The sequence below is a fragment of the Gobius niger genome (assembly GCF_951799975.1).
Source record: "Gobius niger genome assembly, chromosome: 20".
Taxonomy (NCBI): domain Eukaryota; kingdom Metazoa; phylum Chordata; class Actinopteri; order Gobiiformes; family Gobiidae; genus Gobius; species Gobius niger.
The window spans coordinates 23,400,501-23,423,466 of record NC_136871.1 but is presented as its reverse complement, the minus strand read 5'-3'; the positions used below and the strand labels follow the sequence as shown (position 1 = coordinate 23,423,466).

The following is a 22,966-nucleotide window of genomic DNA, read 5'->3' as shown; positions in this document are numbered from 1 at the left end:
GCAGAACTTGTGCAAAAGCATGCGGCTTCATGTATTATACTCCTTTATGGCAGCAAACAAGACCTACTCTTAAAGCTGCTAATACTGTATGAAAAACAGCACACACATGATGTTTCTATAATATGATACAACCATGCTTGGAGAATAACATAAAGACCACAAGCCATATTAAAAAGCAAGATAGAATGCAATATGATTTGAGGAAATAATCCTCTTTTTATGATAGTATCACCTCCTCAGGGGGAATGATAATCATTTGCACAGTCAATATAAAGTATAAAAATGCTAAACACCATAGCCATCTATGGTGTTTTGCATTTTTGTATGGCTTACAAGGAAGGGGAATGAATATATCCTGGGGCCTCCTCAGAATGGATCATTTCTGAATGAGAACAGGCAGCATAAGCCACAGACACGACCATTTCCCACCGCTGCACTGAGAGGTTTATCAGCCGCGGAAAACTCATGTAAACTGAGGTACATGGAGGCAGAGCTCTCCTCCACAGACCAAGTCAGGAGGGATTTCCTCTTCTGTTATGAGAAGCTGTAGAGTAGCACAGTGTGAACAAAAACACTGAATAATAATAATAATAAAATAATACTTGATGTTGTAATGAATTGTGCGTCATATGCAACTGTCTTCCACCCAGAGCCAGCCTTATTGATTATAGTGTTGATGTAGGGCTATAGTTAATTAAACTAATGTAGATTTTATTTTATGTATGTTGATTTGATGATTTGATGAAATAAGAAGACACTGGTTAACTGAGCCAGGACGATGAGCTTGATCTTGTGGTGCAAAGGCAGGTGAGAAAGCCTCTCCTGCTCTACCACTGAGCCACCGGGCAGCACATGTTTTTTTTTTTTAATGTAAACAAGATTGAAAAGAGAATGAGTTGAGAAATAGTTCTCCCTATAGGAACTACAGAGCCCAATAATGCAGTGATTTTAGTGTTTGCGATTCATGACTTCCACCTCTGGAGAGCAGTTTTCATCACGCTCTGATTCGCTGCACATGTAGAGCTTTCCTGCAGAAGGAAGGCTGAGCAGACATGCCATGTTTCTGTCATCGCAGCATCACTCAGAGATCTGTGGAGCAGCTGTTGTGATGTGTCTGTGTCAGATATGACCTGCACAGATACCTGCGCCGCACTCCTCTGTTCCTCTGTTCAAGGAGGGCAAAACAGTGGCAAGAGCTGATGTGCGACGGTGGACATATATGTGCAGATGTATTGAGACCGACATAGCACTTACATAGCAAAGATCTCTCCTATTGGCTATTTAAAGATAATGATAGGCTCTCAAAATATCATCATCACAATCAGACCAGTGAGACTGACCTAAGAAATCATTTAAACAAAAAATATCAAAACCTAACACACAAACTCACTTATAACGTATTCTAAGATGCGATGAAGTCCAGAACAGAACATTTCCGTCATCCTGAAGTGGAAGACAATCATTTACTTTGATAATTATCCTTTATTGCTTCTGCGGCAAAGGGATTACACCACTGCCCTGCAGGCAAATAGACCTTTATTACTACGTACATTCAACCATACAGTGCAAAATATTACTCCTTATTCAGCTATCATGGGAAATATGGTACGCAGGAGTGAAGTTTAAAAATACAGTGTGGGTACGTTTGCTGCTAATCACCTCATATCAGTGTTTTAGGAATGTGGTGATATGGCAGCACATAATGTACTCTTTAGGGCAGTCTATTAATAATATTCTGTAGGACACACTGATGTAGTGCAGTCTAAGTGAGAGTCCAGACGTTCATGAGAATGAGGAAAGGTCAATGTGAACTAAATGTAAAATATGGGAAGGGGTAGAAGTGGTTTTCTGGTCCAAACATTTGTCAGTGGATCAGAAGGTTTGCTATGGCAAATCCCAAAAGAGCAGCTGAGGGGGGAAAAGCCCCCTAGGCACTGGACTAATATTAGTCTATACTCTGCCTGGCCATAAGCAGCCTAATAACCAGGTTATTCCATCAATGGATTTCTTCCTCCATGATGGCACGGGCATATTCCAAGATGACAGTGCTGGGATTCATGGCGACACATTGTGAAAGAGTGTATCAGGGAGTATTGAACAGGATTGGTCAACACAGTCCAGATCTTAATCCCATTGAGAATCTTAGGATGTGCTGGAGAGTGGTCACACTCTCCCATCATCAGTACAGGGTCTTTGTGAGAGGTAAATGCACCACTGGATCTCCTGACATTGCAGAAGTTTATTGAAACACTGCCATAGTGAATGTGGCTGTAATAGGGATCAGTGCAACAGGGATCAGTGCAATAGGGATCAGTGCAATAAGGATCAGTGCAATAGGGATCAGTGCAATAGGGATCAGTGCAATAGGGATCAGTGCAATAGGGATCAGTGCAATAGGGATCAGTGCAATAGGGATCAGTGCAATAGGGATCAGTGCAATAGGGATCAGTGCAATAAGGATCAGTGCAATAGGGATCAGTGCAATAGGGATCAGTGCAATAGGGATCAGTGCTCTAAGACTAAAGTGTGCAATACATTGTATCAAGTTCTTTTCTACTGGTTGTCATATTCCGTCTCACATGTTTATTGTCCGTGTTCAGCTGTGTGTATTTAGTGTCTTTGTATAGTTTGTGTTTCTATGTTTTCTGTAAACAACATTACATTTGTTAAATGTAAATAATATGCATTGTTCCCCCTTTATCTTAAAATAAATAAATAAGTGAAACAAGCTAAAGGCAGCGCAATATTAAAGCGTGTGACCTTTCTTTTGTCTTGACTTTTGTTGCTCGTTGGTGTAATGTCAAATACTAGTTGCATAACACCAACATCAACAAGTAGTACCTAAAATGTATTAACTAGTTATTTATTTATTAAGTTAAGCTTCAACAAACAGTAAGTAATCTATTACAACAAAAATTCTGTAAAAGCAACATGATTCCAAAGTCTCACATTCTTTTTGCAAAACACCACAGGTCACATTGACATTGACCATGACACGACCGCCTGTATTTTGAAGATTTCTTTTTGGTCCATATGGAACATATAAAGATGATAAAACACAGCTCTTAGTTCAAATACCACTGACGTTAAAAGCGTGGTCCGTTTGCCAGGTACACTGTCAGACGTGTCGGCCCTAACTCCGGTAATGAAAATAAGTGGCATTTCATTGAAGATAATAATGAGTTGCAAAGCGTGGGGAGTCGCTGCCAGGTCTCTCGATAGATGCTATAAAAGTGATGCAGAGCAGAACTTACAGCTTTATGACAACACGCCTATAATGCAATAAGATTTATCAGGCCCAGTCACACGAGTCTGAGCACTTCCAACGGCCGCTTTATAAATCTCAGCTTTTCTCAGCTGTAGAATGCCAAATTTATAACAACTACTTAGCAGTGAATAATAATGGATTCAGATTACAATAAAATGCATCTGACGTATTCTGCTTTCATGTTTTTTATGGCTTGCATTTGCATGACCTCAGCCATGAAACAATGTTTTCTGTGCTCTCGATGACAGGGGCAGGGGCTACAGAGAATCACAACTCTATCTAAGCATGTTCATAATTATAGCTTGCATGTTGGCTAAAGCATAATTATGACTTTGTTTCATGGATTGTTCCTGTGGTAAGTTTTAATCAGGATTTATTTAAGTGAAGTGACAATTTAATGAAGAAAAGTGGGAAAAAATATTACTGCAATTGCATTATTTTATTTATATCTGACACACTCATTTCTCATTGTAACATGGTTGGCATAGCAACAGTTTCAAATCTTAACCTCTACATATGTCACTTCCTGCCCATGCCCAAGAAGGAAGTGAAATAATAAACCTTACAAAAAGGCCAAACCAGGAAAAGTTTATCAAATGTTTCACAATCTTAAAGGAACAGGCCACCATTTTTACAAACTGAGATATGTCGTTACCTGAGTGTGGTCACTTTCAACTTCACCTCCGTTTGGAGCCATAGGAATACATTGGGAGAGGCCAAATGCTAACAACATCTTTGCTCTTTTTGACTGAGCGCACACACAATAACCAGACAGGTCCGCATCAACTCGTCTGAGCTCAGGTAAGAACATATCTCAGTATGTAAAAATGGTGGCCTGTTCCTTTAAGTGAATGTGCATTAACTGTGTTTAAGTTCATATTTTGTCTTTTGCACCACGTATGGGACAAGACAAAACTAAAACTAAACTAAACTTGAGTTTGTTGGACATGTTGGTCAGATCTGAATAAAAAGTATAGAAGGAATTGAAGTTATAGTACTGTACTATTTTTTTCCAGGAGTTAATGCTTTATCCACTTGCATGATTCAATCAATAATATTAGAAAATGAAATGAGATTATAATATTATGTATAAAAGTATACAGCATACATTGACGGACACATGGATCACCAGAGGGTTGAGGTTTGGATGATGAAATTCTTGCATCTCGTACAGTCACACTAAATCAATATCGTTTCCCACACTGATCTATTCAAAATCATGAAGCCGCAATCAGATTGACATGGTTTTATTTATAAACAGAGTAATAATAACCTCCATGGCTTCGTCTTAAAACTTTTAATCCCGTGCACAACTACAACGCATATTTTGGGGGATTTCTATGACCTCACCCAAAACCAAATGTTTCCCTAATGTTCTCAATGACAGGAGGCCGGTGTTCTGGCTTCAAGCACATTCTGTAAATATAAGACATTCCTCTGAAGGACGTCTTAGCGTTTTATAGATTATACAGTAACAGACATCATCTCTCAACTTGTGCTTGAGAGGAGCCTGCAAAAGCCAGATGGAGAATTTGTTCAGACAGGCGTGATGTTGCTATGGAGGCCGTGTGCGGAGGTGCAGCCCCCCTTTTGTTTGCATGGGGCGACCGCAAACACATGCTCCCATTTAGGCCAGTTATTTGACACAGGGACGCATGTTTGATCAGTCGTCAAAAACGCACGGAGAGGAGATCCGCCTTCATCATGTCGTCTTCGGACATGTGAGCATAATGTAAAACAAACCATTTCATCCTGGGTCTTACTTTGTGCAGGGGTTTACTTAAAGTTTACACACATTATGATAAAAGGGGGCCTCCAAAGAGTAGCAAAGTATTTGGTGAAGACACACAAAGACGTGGCACAAAAAACTTTGAAATATAGAAAAATGCAACAGGAAATATTCCCTTACATTAACACATATTCACACGAATGTGCTCATTAATAAAGATTAGATGTTTTCTTATTACTGGTGTAGACAACAATCTTATATCGCACCAAAGCATTTGTAGATGCAAGTGTTTAAACAGACCTATTTTACCAGATCCTAATAATAAAAACAATGCATTGGTTTCATATGGTGCTTTTCTGGACACTCAAAGACACTTTACATTGCACTATTCGTTCACTCTATACTCAGTGGTGGTAAGCTATTATTGTAGCCACAGCTGCCCTGGGGTAGACTGACGGAAGCGAGGCAACCAGTCTGCGCCATCGGCCCCTCTGACCACCACCACTCACTCACTCACTCACTACATTTACTAGGCTTCCTGGTGTCTCCCATCCCAACGGTCTCCCATCCAAGTCCTGCCTGACCCTTCCCTGCTTAACTTCCTAGGTCTGACGGGACTGGGCAGAGCAAAGGCAGTATCCTATCAATTATGTGTGCCTATTGTTATTATATGGATTAAGTATCTTTATGCAGCATGACAAAATGTACTAATTTGATTCTAGCAGTTGTGTGCACAAAACTCCCAGGAAATCATGAGGCGGGCTACTTTCAGAACTAGAACACAAATACAATTCAATTCCTAACACTGGATTAGTAGCCATTTTCTTGTCCTCAGATTTCTGCTACTTTTGCTAATAACAATCTCTTGGGGATAATTGACGGCCTCTCCATCTCCCCCTCAGTCTCAGTGTTCATTCACATGACAGCTCCCAGGGCCCTGCCATCTTTGGGCTCTCATACATAAACATACTGTATAAGAGCACACAGGTGTCTGCCAGTGCTACAGCCCTGCCACTGCACTGCCATTTCTTTACTAGTGTTGCATATTGGGATTAAAAATGCAATTCATCATGTATTCAAATCCAGATTCAGAAACAGTGCACATATTCAGAAAGACCATAAAGATGTGAGGGAACATTGAGATTGGATTCAACTGCAATTTCAGTTCCATTCAAATATAAATCACTATATTGGAAATAAATATAATCGTACAATTTGGATTTCTGGATGCCCAAAGACAAAGCTAATCCAAGGTGTATAAATCAACAATTTAAGACATGAATGTGGTAAGAAATCTATTTATATGCAAATAGGACTAGTCCTACATCTGTCACACTTTGTTACTGTGACTGCTGCCTGACCTACAGTGTACAAGGAAAAAAGAAAAAGGAAATTGTTCGAAGCCAGTCATTAACTTAAGATTTGGTTTCACAATGCGTTTACACATAATCAAGTGCGTTCAGCATGATGATCCAGACCCAGAGGCAGTATGATGGAGGGTTCACGCAGCTCCAATTCGAAGTACATTATATGAATATGATCTTGCTGCCCCCTAGTGGAGAGTCCAATCTAGGGCGCACCAACAGAACTGGACTTCTATTGCCTTATCTGCTTTTCTCAACACTCTAGGTAGGGATCTCCCACCTTTTTTGTTTGTTTTTACCCCGGAGAGCTGATTTATGGAATAAAAAAAGCAGAGAGATACTTCTTTGGGGATCCTGAGAAACTAGCATTAATGTGGTGTACAATCTGCACTTTTAGTAGCCAAGAGAATAGGTTTACTTTTCTCTCAGTAATAACTGTATTTTCAGATTGTGTTCAATGTTTTTATACCTCGATCATTTGGTGCACAAAGAACATTTGTGGCCATACCGGCCGATCCCGCTAGACCTCGGAAGATAAGCAGGGATGGGCCTGTTCAGTACTTAGATGGGAGACCGTTTGGCAACATCAGGAAGACTGGCGAATGCAGTGAGTGGTGGTGGTCAGAGGGGCCGATGGCACAGACTGGTTGCCTCGCTTCCGTCAGTTTATCCCAGGGCAGCTGTGGCTACAATAGTAGCTTACCTCTACAGAGTATGGAGTGAATGAATAATGCAATGTAAAGCATCATTGAGTGTCCAGAAAAGCGCTATATAAAACTAGCGTAGTACTATTACATATTACATATTTTTGTGTTTGAAAAAGCTACTTTAGATATATAGAGATTGGTAAGGAACTGGTGGGAGACGTCTGATCCAGGATTATATTTGGTAAAATCCTGATTTACAAGGTCATCGCAGGGGCACTTCGTCTGCAAATGAAGTTCCTAACGGATAACATTCTCAAAACGGTTTCCTTTGACTACAAGTATGACAATAGCGCTTTCCCCCTTTAGACGAATTAGTTACTTTGTGTGTGAACTTTGTGTAAGGATAGATATTGACTAAATTAGTTTAACTTGCCGAGCACTCAATGCAAAAAATTAAGGCTTTATCGTAAACATGAAAATAAATGCTGTTGAGTCAAGAAAAGTACTTTCACATTCTTTACTTAAAATGTATTTCATTCACTCCCCTGAAAAGAAAAATGTAAAAAAAAACAAATCTAAAATAAACACACAGTTACAGCATCAAAAAAGTGAGATGGCCAACGTATTTCACAATTCACTGAGGAACTGCAAAAATAAAGACATTATATGACAGTGAAACATTATTCTGTACATTATTTATGACAATTCAATACACTATTTCAGTCCATGCAGCGCGAGGCCACACATTTCATTTGAGACGCTGAGTTCAGTCCCGTTTTCTCGGGGGGTAAGTGACAACAGTGGCAGTTCATAGTATTGGTCTCTATACTGTAGTAGAGTCACTTTGGCAATGAGAGCTGGTGAGTTAGTCGAGTTCCTTGTATCGGGCAAACATGGCATTGCGCACGGCTTGTTTATACTCGGCGTGACTGTACACATGCGGCTTTTTCTTCTTTTTCTGCAAAAAACAAAGTGGGGATACTTTCAACACGTGCGGCAAGTGGACGGGACCAAACTAATGAAAACTCATCAAACAAAACGGCTGTACATTTGGCACTACATGAGTCAAGTAGAAAAGTGACCCCATGATAGATTTGCTAGATTGTAAAAAAATTATTATTATTAATCCCATTTCATTACCTGTGCTGGTGCAGGCTCCGCTCCTAACCCTGGTCTTTCACTCAGTTGACCTTTTGCTTCCCTAAATAAAACACACATAAACGATTAGCTTAAAGTTCCTTCCAAAATACTATCGTCACGTTTGCATTATGAAGTCCTGACCTTGAGCTGCCGGCCCAGTTGTCTTGGTGCTGTGGCTGTGGCGGCTTTCTCTTCTTTTGTTCTGGAGATTTAGTGACTGTCTGCGCAGTCAGCTGAGGAGAAATATTTTTCCTTTAGATTATAATATACACACTGGGCAAAGTTACTCAAGTATTTTTCCACAGAAGCATTGCAGTACAGGCAAGTTTACTCAAGCATCGTTTCCCGGGCATTCAAAAGAACAGTACCCGACTTCTTTCAATTAATTCATGAAATATTTATTATTACTTCTTCTACTTTTTATTATTACTACTCTGACATATCAATCTTACTCAAGTAAAACTACCTACATCGTTGACGTTTGGTGTGGTTATAGGCACGGACTCTGCTGAGTAAACATTCAGATTGTAGCCAATATCCATCCATTGTTCTATATTCACACTCAAACGTCAGCATACATGACAACAGACACCCGAGGATGCCCAAGGATACAGCGTCTGTGCTCTCGTGTTGGGCTCGAACTTGCAGCCTTTGGATTGGTGAATAAACGTGAAGTGGCCACTGGAGCACCATACTGCAATCTGAAAGGTGCACTGCGTAACCTTTTGGACTATACTGTTGTGGCAAAAAAAAAAAAAAAAAACATGCTACTAATGACACAGGGCTGGACTGTCCATCGGGAGATTTGGGAGTTTTCCCGGTGGGCCGACGTACTTTTGGGCCGGATGGGCCAATCACACCGAAATAAGGCCCATAATACCTTACACCGGCCCACAATTAACATGAAAAGCCATCAGAATCTCTATCATTACATTTACGCAAATACACAACTTCTCCACTAGAGGGATGTGACACCTTTTATACCCCTCTGGTGGCGCTTTTTTGAGTCATGGTTCACAGATAATCTGGTATAATGAGCAATGGGCCTCTGGGACATAACACTCATGCCCCTCACATTGTGAATATAAGAGGAAATAGTTTATTGTAACTCCCTCCAGGACCCACAGAACCTCAGACCTCTATTTTTTATACATTTCAGACAAATGTTTGCAAAGAAGTCTGGGAGTTGTCAGGTGACTCTGTCTTGCCCCTCGTCGTCAGTGCAGTTTGTAAATCTTCTAGTTTCCATTGAAAGGATTTACAATGTTTGGCCTTTTTGGGACTTCTATTTTCACTCCACACCTCTTTAAGTCCGTGGTGAGTTTTACCATTTCATCTTCAATCTACAGTGCGATAATTTGGTTGGTTTTGAGAAGTTTATTTGTGTTGCAGTCGCGAGTGGAACTTCATTAACGGAACGCACATTTTAAGATTGTGAAGTAATTTTACAAAATTTCCTTCAAGTTATAAATGACAAGATTAAAGTGTTGAGTGCTATGAGGTGTTAGCCTGAATTCGGCAGAAACAAAATGCAACTATTGTCCTCGATTTGTAGCTTATACTGTTTAAGTTCAAGCCAAGGGTTTATTGTTTTGCTCATCACCTCAACTGTTTTTTTTTTTTGGGTCTTGACCCAAAAGTCCCGGGCCGATTTTTTCTGCCAGTCCAGCCCTGCCAGCTCAACACAGAAAATGCTATCACTGAAGTGTGTAGTAATAGAATGAATTTGGATGAGAAACTAACCTGTTTAAATCTCAAATTCTACAGCCTTTCATCACATTTCCATGGAGATGAGCTGGAGAGGTACCCACTCCCAGTAAGTTTACAGCCATATCTTAGGAAGGGTGAGCCTCATAAATGTTTGTTTGTACATTTATGAGGTATTTTTCAATGATGAAAATATCTGTCATAAAATAAATGCTTGTATTTCAATATTATTTATTGGGTAAAATTCTATGCAGTGTGGCTTTAAGTATTCTTATGCTTCCTTAATAATTAAAACACGAACCTCAGCATCATTGTTGAAACTAGAACTGCCATCTTCCTCTCTTGTGCATTTAGCCTCTGCCCTATTTTTCGATTTTCCTAATAATTTCTGGGGAGACAGTGGCACAGTGGTTAGAACATTTGTACACAGAATCCAAGAGTCTGCAGATCGATCCCAGCTTCAACACTGTTGTTGTATCATTGGGCCAGACCCTTCATCCTCCGGTAAAGGAATGATTGTTTGAATGTGTGAACTGAAACGCGCTTTCACAGTCTGGAAAAGCACTATATACAACAAATACATGCGATCCATTTTGTTATCACTTTTCCACTGCACCTGTTTTTCCTGGTTTTCTAGCGCCTCTAGCTCCTTCTTTGACCTTTTAATCTTGAGGTGAATCTCCATATTTTGCTGTGATGAAACACAAATATTAGAAACCACATAATTTAAGTAAAGAGTCAAACACGGCAGAACCCATACTTTGTGCAGGTCTGACAGCTGCTGGTGCCGTACGAGTGCGTCTTTGTTGGGGAACTGCCTCCTACAGAGCAGACAGGCCATCTTTTTCCAGTCAGTAAGCCGGTCCTCCTTCTCCGAGAGCTGCGAGCGTTTAGCTGCTCTCGGCTCCTCCTTGTCTTCCTCCACCTCTTCGTCACTTCCCGCTCCGTAGTCCGACACCAGCGCGCCCAAAGAGCCCATGGAACGCTGGAAGAGTCACATCTCGCTAAAGGCACTTTGTTTTCATTTGTCTTATTTCGATCAGTTCAATGTAGAGATTGTTTGGAAGTAGTTTGGAAATCATACCTTTGACTTCTCGTCTTTCTTAGCAGGAGCAAGTGGCATTTTAAACATCTCATCACTGCCGGTTACCTGAGCGTTTAACAAAAGACGCGTCAATTCGAACTTTCAGTAACGCGGTTAAAGTGACATTCCAGTTTTATCGCCCACCTTTCTCTCAAAGACAGCGAAGCCGGCGTCTGCAGATTTGGACTGTCTCCTATCGTCGTCGCCCCTCGATAGTGGCGAGGGGGTTCGAACACTGTCCTTTTGGCGATTCTGAATCTTTGCCCACCGCTCCATATCTTTCATAATCTAGGGAAGAAAAAACAAACAAATTATGACTGGATTCTGCATCTTCTTTTGCATTCAGCAGATCGATAATGCCAACTTTTTACGATTTTGCCGACCCCTGCTTTAAAGTGAAATCTAAGACTATTTGAAACGCCAGCCCCCCAACATGACTCTACCTTCACTGCAGCCCGAGTTTTTAGCTTCTCCTCTGGTTTGTCCCTTTTGTCATCATCTTCCCTCTTGTCCTGGGACGCCGTGTCTGTCATTGGGGCTGGCTCGGGCTCGGGCTCCACAGCGGGCTCTGGTGCAGGCCCTATCGGCGCCGCCACTGGCTCAGGTGTGGCGTGTGAAGCATCGAGTGCCGGAGTGAGCGTCGTCGGCGCGGTGAGAGGAGGGAGGGGGATGAGGGGCGTGGGCATTACAGGAGCTGAATGAGGGTTTGGTGGTGGTTTTTTCATCTCCAGCGGGGCGTCTGCTGCGGGGTTGGACAGAATGGCCTGGTCCTCCATCGTCATGGCTACTGCATGTCCTGGATCGGTTGGTTGACCAGCAGGGACCGGGATGTAGGTTTTCAACACAGGGTCCCAGTAAAGGTACTCTTGGGTTTCAGCATTGTAGAAATACTAGAATAATAGTTTGAAGAGCTCCATGTTGAGTCTGCTCTTTAAAGTAACAAGGATATGGCTGTTTAGTAATGTTCACGTCTTACCCTGGAGTTGGGGTCATAGTACAGTGTCGTCTCAGGATCGTAGTAAAAGCCGGAAGTGGCGTCGTACAAGTAGTTGCTCACATCTGGCCCCTCTGAAACAAATAAAACCAAGGTGACATTGATCAGAGCAAGCACTGCATAATCTGGCCCCGTTATGGCCCTGTGTGCTCACCGTAGACGTGCGGCTGTGACGGCTGATGGACTGGCTCAATTGGAGCGTGAGCTGGAGTCTCACCGTAAACAACTCCCTGTAGAATGAAACAAAGAAACCAGGTTGATTCACTGTAATCAAAACAAACGGGTCCAATCATGATTAAGATAAGCCTTTATTAATCTCACATTGGAGAAATTCACTTGTTACATTCAGCCCTCAAGAAAAATACTGAGGGTGTGCAGAATAGGCAGGAAATGTGCAAACAATTAAAATTCACTATCCATTAGGAACTTCACTTGCAGAGGAAGTGCCAGGACGGGCCCCATATATATAGACACAACATACGTTTACTTCATTATTTACTGTGTAAATACTTCTCGTCCTCACAAAGTGGTGTTAAATTGCCTGCGCTGTTTAGCATGTTTTCCAATTTCCATGATTATTGCTTCAATGTGGACCACTTCCCTGAACATTGTAGCCGCTTAAAAGGACCATTATACAGTATATATAAATATAGGACTATTAACATAATAATGAAGCTTCTGTCCAAACAAAAACACTTTCCACAACTACTGTTGCACCCCCATACTGCACCAATGGGCTATAAGCAAGTAGCATTCAGATTATAAAATGTTAAACTTTTTCATTTATTTTACCATGATTATTGATTGATATTGATTGATGGGCAGGCATTATCCCACCAAACTATATCTTAGAGAAAGATAAAAACCTGATCAGAGGCGCTTCAAGCTTAACTTACCTGGTTAACACTGGGATTCATAGGCATGGACATATCAGGCACGCCTGGCATAAAACCACCTGAAGACAGAAAATCTAAATATGAGAAGCCATAAATAAAAATAAAAATAGCCTATTGAATGTCAGAGGAGTCTTGCCTTGCATTTCTGTGGGCGCACTGACAGGCGGAGGCATGGGGGGCACGTACTGTGGAGGAGGCATGAACGACTGCTGCTGCACATGAAGAGGTGGTGGTGGCTGCTGAGGCGGGGGCTGCAGGGGAAAGTTAGAACGGGCAATGTCAAATTTATTTATAAACAAAAATTTAAAACCGACCAGCCAACTGAAGTGCTCTACATGTAAGAGGCCATTTGATAAGGGTTTGTGCACGTCCAAAAACTATAGCGCGTGTGTGATAGCAGCTTTGAAATTCTTAAATCCATTAAACTTGTGAGTTTTTGGAGAGTTTCTGCTTGGATTTCTTTGCAGGATGTTAGAATAGCCTCCCAGAGCTGCTGTTTGGATGAAAACTGCACCCCACCCTCATAGATGTTTTTGTTGATGTTCCAGAGGTTCTCCATAGGGTTGAGGTCAGGGGAGGAGGGGGTCCACATCATGAGTTTCTCTCCTTTTATGCCCATAGCAGCCAGTGATGCAGAGGTATTCTTTACAGTATGACATGGTGCGTTGTCATGCATGAAGATGATTTCATTCTCAAACCTTCAGGGATCGTAAAGGGGCTGACCTGCGCCCTCCCCATGATTCTGGCCTGAAACATGAGTCTTCATGTATTTCTGGGACCACTGCAGCCGTTTCTGTTCATGAGCATTCAATTAAGAGTTTAGGGGAGGCCAGATAGACGGTTTATGGACAACTGCAGCCTCTGGAGGGTCCTACAGCTTCAAATACCTGTATGCTGCTTTGTAGCAGCTGTTTTATTAATCTGATGTATTTGTCTGGCTGAAACCGTCCTTATTGTGCCTTTATCTGCACAAAACCGTGTGTGCTCTGAATCATCCACAAATCTCTTATCTGTACGATGATTACGCTTAATCTTCCATGAAATATCGAAAGTTTTCATACCTAGACCAAGGCATTCAACTATTTCACGCTTTTCATCAGCAGAGAGATCCTTTTTCTTTCCCATATTGCTTGAAGATGATGGTCTGCTTAATAATGTGCAACATCCTTTTTCAGTAGTTTTTCCCTTAACTGGGCTTAACCTGAAAACTAATCATCCCAGGTCTCTGAGATTGATGTCAGTGATTCAAAGAGCCCTGAGACTCAATACCATCCATGAGTTTCATTGAATTCATTTTTTTTTTACCTTTTTGACACTGAAATATGATCATTTGGAACGTGGTGTAGGGTGTATAAGCTATAAGTGGTCAGCATATAGATCGCAAACCCAAATCAGAGCAAACAATTAACTGTGAAGTTAATCTGTTAACTCCACAATCAAAGCTTGACTTACCCACATCATGCTGGGCTGGGGAGGAGGATTAGCTGGGATTGAGCCAGGGACAGGGGGAGGATTGTTCCTGCATAAACATGAGATTATTCAAGTACTGTAGTTATTCTCACATATATAATTGAACATGGTTATGATTGTCAAAACTTACGTTGCTTGATTTTTTAAGGGTTTCGCAATTTCAACGTTAACTCTAAAACCATTAATATACAGCGGCTCAGGCTTGAAAAGCTCCACCAGACGTTTCAATTGCTAAAAAACACAAATCAAAGAAAATTACTCGTGCAATTTCATTTTCACATTAGTGTAAACGTGAAGCATAACATGAATAAGAAGGTCAGAAAGTTTATTAAACTTCCAAAATGGAGTCGTTTTACCTCATGTGATTCCATGTCGACAAAGCACAAAAGCTTCTCTCCAGTTTTGGCCTTGACCAACCGAACGTTTCTTTCGTCCAGATAAGCATAAGGATCCAAAGCTTTCAGGACGGACTCCACTGTTGTATCTGGCTTCAAATATTTCATTATCATGGCTGTGGAGGACAATTTTAGAAATATATGTATTATGATGTGAATTAACATGTTTGATTAATAGACAAGATTAACTATTTAATACATTTCTAAACAATCTAAAACATCATCCAAAAATTAGTCCAGTTGCTTTTTTAATAAACACAATTGATTTTCTAAACTGTCCACACAGGGCATATATTTATTATTAGTATAATCTTAGTTATTAATTTCAAGACAGATTTTTTGTGAGAATGAAAATTAACAACAATCTACCAACTCTGTAAGAATGTTGCCATCCTTCCACTTTAACTGGACAGCAGTGGCTAACTGCTTTCCACCACAGAGTGAGGCAGTGAAGGAATAAATGACTGAGCGTCCAGACAAGCCATTCCATACAACATACTTTTGCTGTCCCTGTAGTCTGGCTGTGGCTGATGGTGTAGCGGAGGCTGCTGGTGGGACCACGGCTCCCTGGGCAGCTCCTCCAGCTGCTGTTGGCCCTGCTGCTGCCAGGGCTCAGGAACTGGTTCTGAGCTGCGTTGCCATTGGTCTATGTTGTCACTGTTGGGGGCCAAGCCTGTAGCAGAGCCGTTTAGAGCTCTTCTCAGCTCTTCAGACGGGTCGCTAGGCCTACTCAAGTGGTGCTTGGGGTCATGAGTTATGTGATGGTCCAAGTCCTATTAAAAAGCAAAATTTACTCAACTTTAGTCAGAAATGAATTCCCCCCCAAAAATAAATGGGTAAGAACTTAACAAAGGCAGAGTAAACTGACCGGAGCCCGTCGGTCACAGTCCTCTGGATGGATAAACTTCATTGATGCCGTACTAGGGCCAATCTTGAGGGATCCCTGAAATAAAGCAGGACAATTAATGATGAGATTTTAAGCACGTGTCTAAAAGCAGTTCTACCTACACCCAACATGCATCATATAAGCTGAGCGCTTTTGAGGCCTGACAACAGAATGGCCACCTAGCAAATCTCTCTCAAGAGGTTACGGTTATAAACCAGTGCTTTCATAAGGCCATTTTTCAACATCCTATTCTAGGCTATTTTAAAAATGGGGGGCATTATGTTATAGAAATACATCACTATCTTACACTGTGTTGGTTAGAAACACCACTCGGCCCGTGTGGCTGTAGTTAAGCTATGGCGAGTTTTTACGTGGTGATGAAAGGATTAAGCTTAGCATTGAGAGGTGAGGAAAGCAGTTCCTGGATATGTAGGACCTCAGAAGGAGTTTTTAGGGAGTTGTCACCGTGGTGCTAAGAATAGCTTCAAAGATTACTCAAGGATGTGCGAGTGGATCGAATCAAGCTCCGGGCTATGCTTTGGATGAGAGAACAACATTGTTCTAAAAAGTCTATTTTGCATAACACCCCCCTTCAAGCAAAATATTACAGGCAACATTTCTGCTATAAATTAAATTCAATCAATTAAATAAACCTCTCGTTACACGCCGCAGGTTTAAGAGTTGGAATATCTTCAAATGGAAGAACTTTTCTGCGGCAGTCTGTTTAGTCAGCTTTACAAGGTGCTTCACTTTTCCTTTGTATGGCATCAATGGCAAAAATTGTGAATTCACCTTTCTCGATTCAAACCATACATTTTATTGCCCTGATGGCTTACTGTCCTTACCCTTTACTTAGACGGCCGGAACGCCATTGAATTAGAGCAAAACCATCTTCCTACACCACCAACCCTGTACTGACCAACAATGGCTATTCATGTTTACTGACTAACAAAAACGATTGCTTTCCAGAACGGCGGAACCAGATCATCATGAGCCAGTTTTTGTGTGAATAATGACTTAAAGCAGTAAATATCCAAGAACTACACAACTAAACAACAGGAGCATTGACGACAAAAAGAAAAAAAAATATTGAGATTCGGCAAACTGGAAAAAAAGGTCAGACCTCTAGTCTGCCTCATAACAGTACATTACAAAGTACATTATACTTTGACAATCCAAATCCATCTCTATCATGTCATTAAAAAAAAAAAATCAAATCAAACCACAAACCAACACCCCAAGAACACCCCAATAAATCTTAGAAATGCAGAGCATCCTGTTGACCTCATATTCAATAATAGCTTTCCACCAGAGTTTGGTGTGAATGAATAATGACTACAGTGTGGCGATTTGGCAAACTTGGTAACACAGGCTTGAAAAGCACAATACAAGTGTATGCCATTATCACAGCTTGGTCGGGTTCAGGAAATTATCCAGAGGATAAGTAAACAATATTTCAATATGATCCACCAACAGCAACTGCTTGAGAAGGGATTTATTTTAACACATGGGCTGCATGAAACCTCAACAGCAAGAGCTTTGACTGAGAGCAAAGCGGCTCTATGTATAAATCCTGACACGGGTGGGGTCATCCTGTGCAGCATTTACATGTTCATTTACATGTTCTCCTTGTGTCTGCACAGTATGCGCAGACTGATTTCTGTAACTATTCAAAATACATACAGCAGAGTCCCCTCTGGGGCAAGAACTTCCCCACAAGAAACTGAATCACAGTGGAACCGTCCTTACTACAATTCTGCGGCTCAATAATCCAAAATGAAGATTTTAAACCAATACCATAACACACCTACTCGGGGAAGGGTGAATAAGAATGTCCCTATGTTTTTTTTTTGGCAGAAGGATATTTTTTCCCCATTGTTTAGGTTAAACAGACAGTGAGTGAAAAGGTAAAGCCCACAAATTAAATCTCTTCTTCTTGAGATCACCAGGCGTGTAACTCTTTCACCAGAGAAAGCGTCACCATTTGGAGGCTATGCATAAAGCAAGTCTTCACTATGTTCTCTGGACATGGAAACTAATTTCCAATGACGCTACATGCCAGGAGCCATAAGTGCCAAAAGAACTTCTGAGCAAAAATTCTGAAGAAGCCTCTTTTAGACAACAAAGCCAACATAAAAAAGAACATTCTTCACGATTGCAGAACGTAGCTCGGCACAGACTACACCTACAGCAAAGAAGATCAGCAATGTGTGAAAAGCACAACACATGTATTGAAGTAGAGGCGTAATTCACTCTCCCCACTCCTGAGGGGAGGGGTCAGTGCACAACTACTCTGTTGAAAATATTTTAACGTCTGCTATAATGAGCCAACACAAACAGGTCAGCATTAAATCTTTCACATTAGCAATTATTGAAGCCTCCTAGAAACATGTTCTTAAACGCATGAGATTCTTGTATGAGTTTAGAAGTTCAAATTTCAGTCTTCTCTCAAAAACAATGTTCATTAATTGTGCACAATGAGATGCAAATCTACTTTTAAGCTGCCGCAACAAATCCTCAACTTTCCAGACCGAGGTTCAAAACGTTTACAAATTTCATCACTCAACAATCACATCATCGTTTCCATCCTGTTGCCGTGCTTTGACATCTGTATAACCTCTGTATTTGTCAGACTCACAATGAGGTATTCTTCCAAAACCAGGCAGCCCAAACTGAGATTGTTAATACTTTAAAAAATATACGGTATTTTGAAAGCTACCAAACCAGCAATGAATAACTCAGCGAAAGCTTAGACAGTAATCAATGTTGCAGATCAATTTTCACGACTATAGATCAGATTAAACTACCATCATTGCAATTAAATGGACAGCCAGCCAGTCAATTCAGTGGTGGTACCAAGACACACCAACTGGCATATTAGGTAATGGCAAACCATCAACACACTGTTGGCAGGTGGCCAGTAAAAAGGCAACAAATGGTGGTCAACTGGTCGATAAGTATATAGTAGTGATGCACAGGTCGGCCCGGTCGGATAATCCAATGATGATAAATGTCAAAATCACAGCGCCAAATGTGTGCACAATGGCAACGTGCAGCCACCAGACAAAAGGGATGCATTGTTACTAACCTGAAGAGAACACCTTCACACTGCACACGATAGGTTCATGCATTGGACACTTTAGTTCCAAACGCCTGTCCAGTCTGACACGAAGTTGTACATGATGTGGTGTAAAGGCTGGTCAAAGTTTCTGCTCTCTTGTTTCCTTCATAAGTCCACTTCAAACTTATCTCTACAGCTCAATAGACGCAAACAAACGCACCATTTCTCCAAATTAAACTTACGTTCACGCGGCACGCTCCCGTTTGCATGACAGCCAGGGTTTATTTTTCGGTTTGCACTGATTTTCATTGGGTTGGATTGGGCAAGGCCAAGAAAAAAAGCTGACCCGCGCATCACTAGTAGACGTTTACATATGATCAACTACTTTTTACCAGTCTGACTATTTCAGTAGTTTGGGAGTTAAAATGAATTGTTAGTATATAGAATATGTCTCCCCCCCAGCTCGCCCTCCCCTAAAGCCATCTCAACCCCTCGTTTCCAGGTGGAGAGACCGCCTCGCTGAGTGATGAGGATGGGCCACCTTGTTGGACTCCATGATGTGGACAGCATCCTCGAGGTTTAAAAACTCCACAATGGCAGTATCGTAGCTGTAACCTGGGGACAGCATTTGAAATACAGATGGTCTTTGTTAGTCAAGTCCAGTAAAGGCAGGCACGAAGACACAGAAGACAGACTTCGATCGATATGAGCACATTAATTATTTTTTTTTACCAAGAAAAACATTTCTTTTTACATTTCAGATTTGCTTCTTTATATATATATATATATATGTATATGTATATAACTGTGTTTGGTAACTTCTCAGGGCAGTTTCAGTGTATAAAGGGTATGCACATTTTACATCTACACCGAAATAGAACCTTCCACTTTCCACTCAATTTACTGCTGTTGCTGTGATGAAATGCTAACTGCCATGCTGTTGCTATGTTATGACATCACACGCATAACCTCTATTATGCATCTCTGAAGCAAAAAGAAATGTGTGCAGTTTGTTTGACCTTACCAAAAACAGAACTTGCGCCTTGTAGGAATAACTACCCGAATGCTTACAGGTAAAAAATAAAATAAAATAAAAAAGCACCAACACTGAAGAATTCATTTATGTGCTTAATTTCAGCAGCTAATCCTGAAAATGAATAGTTTCTGAAAGACCAAGTTGACTTTCCTAAAACTTTCATTGCTTTGGTAAAACCACAATGTTGACACAAGGACCTCACACCAAGTGAGAATCCGCCATATTCCCCATGTCCACACAATACAAAAAGCAACATTAGAAACTAGGCGACTATAAGAATCGAATGTCGAATAGCGAAATATCGAGGTGTTATCGAATGAGCACTGAGCACAGGAGTGCTCTGAAACAACACCTACCTGGCACAACAGTCTTTATCTTCATTGCCTGAAGTGGAACACCATCTGGAGTAGTCAAGGCTCTCAAAATCTACAAACAAATGGTCAATTAGCAACAGCATATTTTCACAAAGCCCCACCCCCAGAATCATTAGAGAACGTACTTGCTCCATAGAGGCATTTTTTGGAATACCCGAAATGGATACGGTATTGGAGGCCGGATCTTCGAATGTTGCACCACGGTAGTCTTGATCCTTTTACAGAAATGTGTTCAGTGTCATAACCTTGCATTTGTCATTTGTACTAAATACAAGCGCACCAATATATTCACACACACCTGTGAAGCAGACTCAATAAACTTTGCAGGTGCAGCTGGCTTACTCTCACTAATCAGCTTGTCCGGTGTCAGAAACTCCTGAGGCTTGAAATCAAATGCTCTTGATGCTGTTCGGTAATCAATGTCCCTGTAGTCCTGGTCCCTTGGCGGTCCACTGCTGCAGCTTAAGTCTGGGTCTTTATTCATCTTGGCCTGCTCTGGGTTGTGCGAGACTTCTTTGAAACCTTCAGACAACTTGAGCAGCTTGTGCGGAGGTTGAGGCGTCTCCATATTCGGTGGCGGATGATCCCGGTCCTTGAGCCAAGGTTTGCTTTCATTTTCTCTATCAAGAGAGTCTTTAATTGGCTGTAAAAAATCGTGTGGGCCTTTTCTGCCCGGTAAGTCCATAGGAGGAAAGTCATCTCTGTGTGGAAAATTGAAATCTTTTGCTGGGTAATCCATTGGCATACGATCCCTTTCTGGAAAATGCAGAGGATCTCTAACACTTTCATCCCGACCATACTGCATTGGGAATTTGGGTTCATTGGTGCCACCAAAACCTTTTGGAAAATTCACAAAGGGTTTTTTGTCCTTATTGCGTTTTTTCCATTCTTCCGCCAAAGTCATCTCCTCCCCGCATCGATAGTCAGTAAGTGGACTGTCCCCCCCCTCATCATTGGCTGGCTCCACTGTGGTTTGGTTGGCACGGTCCTCTGGAGGCAGCTCTGATCTTCCTCTGTCCACGGGAGGGACAGGATCATTTCCAACCCTCGGAGGGGATCGGCTTCTTCCTCTGAAGTCAGACATGGGTCCAGGGCGGTCTCTAAAATCCATGTCGGAGTCAAATCCGCCTCTCGGACTAAACGGCGGCCCGGGTCGTCTGTCCATGTCCATCATCCTCCTCTCATGTGGAGGCATGTTCATGTCAAAGCCTTCATCGAAACGCATGCCCAATGGAGATCGGTCACGCTCCTCTCTAAATCTGTCGTTTCTGTCCATTCGATCCATAGGAAAACCTCTCCTCCTATCATTGTGAAACGGTGGTCTGTCAAACTGAAAGTCGTCTTGGTCTCTGTTCATGTCCATAAATCTGCCTCCTGGTTCACGCTGGGGCATATCTCTTCCATCCAAGTCATCAGGGTGTCTCTCAGGTCCTCCAAAACCGGTGTTCACAAATGTCTTCCTATACGAAATTTCTACTTGTCTTGACACATTAAAGTTGGGCTCTTCATCACGCCTGAAAAATTCCCTTCCTCCCGGGCCTCCCATGTCTCGAGGGTCCATGTCATGCCCCCTCATGGGTGGGCTATCCATTCTTCTCATGTCCATGGGTGGGATGTCAAAATGTCTTGGACCCGAATGGCCCATTGGTCCCATGTTCATGCCACCCCTATCTCTAAAATCAGGCATGGGGTGATCCCTGCCACCATACATGTCTTCTTGATGATCGCTGAAATGTACGAAAATAAACAGTTACGATACACTTCAACAGAAACACATAACATAGCATAAGCACTACTTTCAGTCGGGCAAAATAAACAACAAATATTTTGATCACCGAACGTGTGGTCCTCTCCATCGTCTAGGTCCAGGCCCAGGTCCTTCCCACATATCTGCAGAAAATGGTGATCTGCAAATTGAAGGTGAAATCAGGGAGTTTCAATCAGGCATTAAAGCAGACAACCATAAGCAAAGACAGGAGGAATGACATTTGAGTGCATATCCCGTGTTTATAAAGCATTATGTCACTGGCAAGGCCTTTAAAGCTTCAATAGCAGGCCACAATTCAATCACAAATGCTAATCCTCAACCAAGGTAACACATGTTTGGAGGCAAAAGTTCAGTTATTGCCTTTACGTCGGGCTGGGAAGCGAACCATTCACATTGTACTTAAAAAAAGGCTCAATGGGGTACTGGCACAGAAAGTGACGCAGCTGCTAGCATCTTTAGCACAGTCCCTGAGCCGGTAGCTCTGCGCCATTGCTTTATCAAACACCATAACAAAGCAGATACACCAAACACGTGCGGCTTTACAGAATTTCATTCATTAACGCAAACCTTGTTTAGTCTTTAAGTCCAGTATCGACAGAAACGTAACCTTATCTGTAGCTTGTTAACGCTGCAAAACAAAAATGGAGAGACGGAGGTGCGTTCTTCTTCTATGAATCATGACCGGTAGAGTTCTGTGCTTCTTCTTCTTCTTCTTTGACTGTTTAACGGCGGATGCAAACTACAGAGTTCTGCGCTTCTGCCGCGCACTGGTGAAAAACAGTACTACTGCCACAGCCTTGCACGCAGGACGCATACGACAAAAATCATTATAAAAACAAAAGAAAACATATATTTACGGTGGTTAATAACTTAATTGTAAATTATGACCAAATGCAGTGGGAGCAATAAGGAAAACAGCAGCAGCCTTAGCAATTAATACATCAGCCACCTGTAATACAAATCCAAGCTACAGAGATCAGAATGAATGAAGAAACACATAACAAAGGACCAGGATGGTTGAATTAAAGTTACTTAGTAATAAACAATCAAAAAAGGGCGAAAAGAAACAGCTCCAGCTTCCACCTTAGGAAGAGGCTTTTTATTTTGTTTTTTTTCTTATACCACTTTGCTTGAACAAAGACGACTG

At 41.6% G+C, this 22,966-nt stretch overlaps 1 protein-coding gene across 2 annotated transcripts; it reads right to left on the bottom strand.

The window, feature by feature from the left end:
• Nucleotides 1–7,609: 7,609 nt before the first annotated feature.
• Nucleotides 7,610–22,512, bottom strand: rbm6 (RNA binding motif protein 6). 2 transcript variants are annotated; one of them, XM_079578183.1, is made up of 24 exons: nucleotides 22,387–22,512; nucleotides 21,887–21,958; nucleotides 20,350–21,778; nucleotides 20,177–20,266; nucleotides 20,034–20,103; nucleotides 19,183–19,256; nucleotides 15,563–15,637; nucleotides 15,194–15,467; nucleotides 14,656–14,810; nucleotides 14,430–14,530; nucleotides 14,282–14,348; nucleotides 12,966–13,080; nucleotides 12,830–12,888; nucleotides 12,088–12,163; nucleotides 11,916–12,007; nucleotides 11,383–11,829; nucleotides 11,084–11,227; nucleotides 10,940–11,005; nucleotides 10,616–10,840; nucleotides 10,472–10,546; nucleotides 10,157–10,243; nucleotides 8,290–8,381; nucleotides 8,149–8,209; nucleotides 7,610–7,966 (listed from the first exon to the last, which is right to left on the bottom strand). In XM_079578183.1, the coding sequence occupies exons 2-24, from the start codon at nucleotides 21,937–21,939 to the stop codon at nucleotides 7,874–7,876; spliced, it is 4,020 nt and encodes a 1,339-aa protein (XP_079434309.1). In that variant the 5' UTR covers nucleotides 21,940–21,958; nucleotides 22,387–22,512; the 3' UTR covers nucleotides 7,610–7,873. The 2 variants fall into 2 exon arrangements, with proteins under 2 accessions (XP_079434309.1, XP_079434310.1); XM_079578184.1 differs by lacking the exon at nucleotides 10,157–10,243 and having other exon boundaries at nucleotides 7,611–7,966.
• Nucleotides 22,513–22,966: the final 454 nt, after the last annotated feature.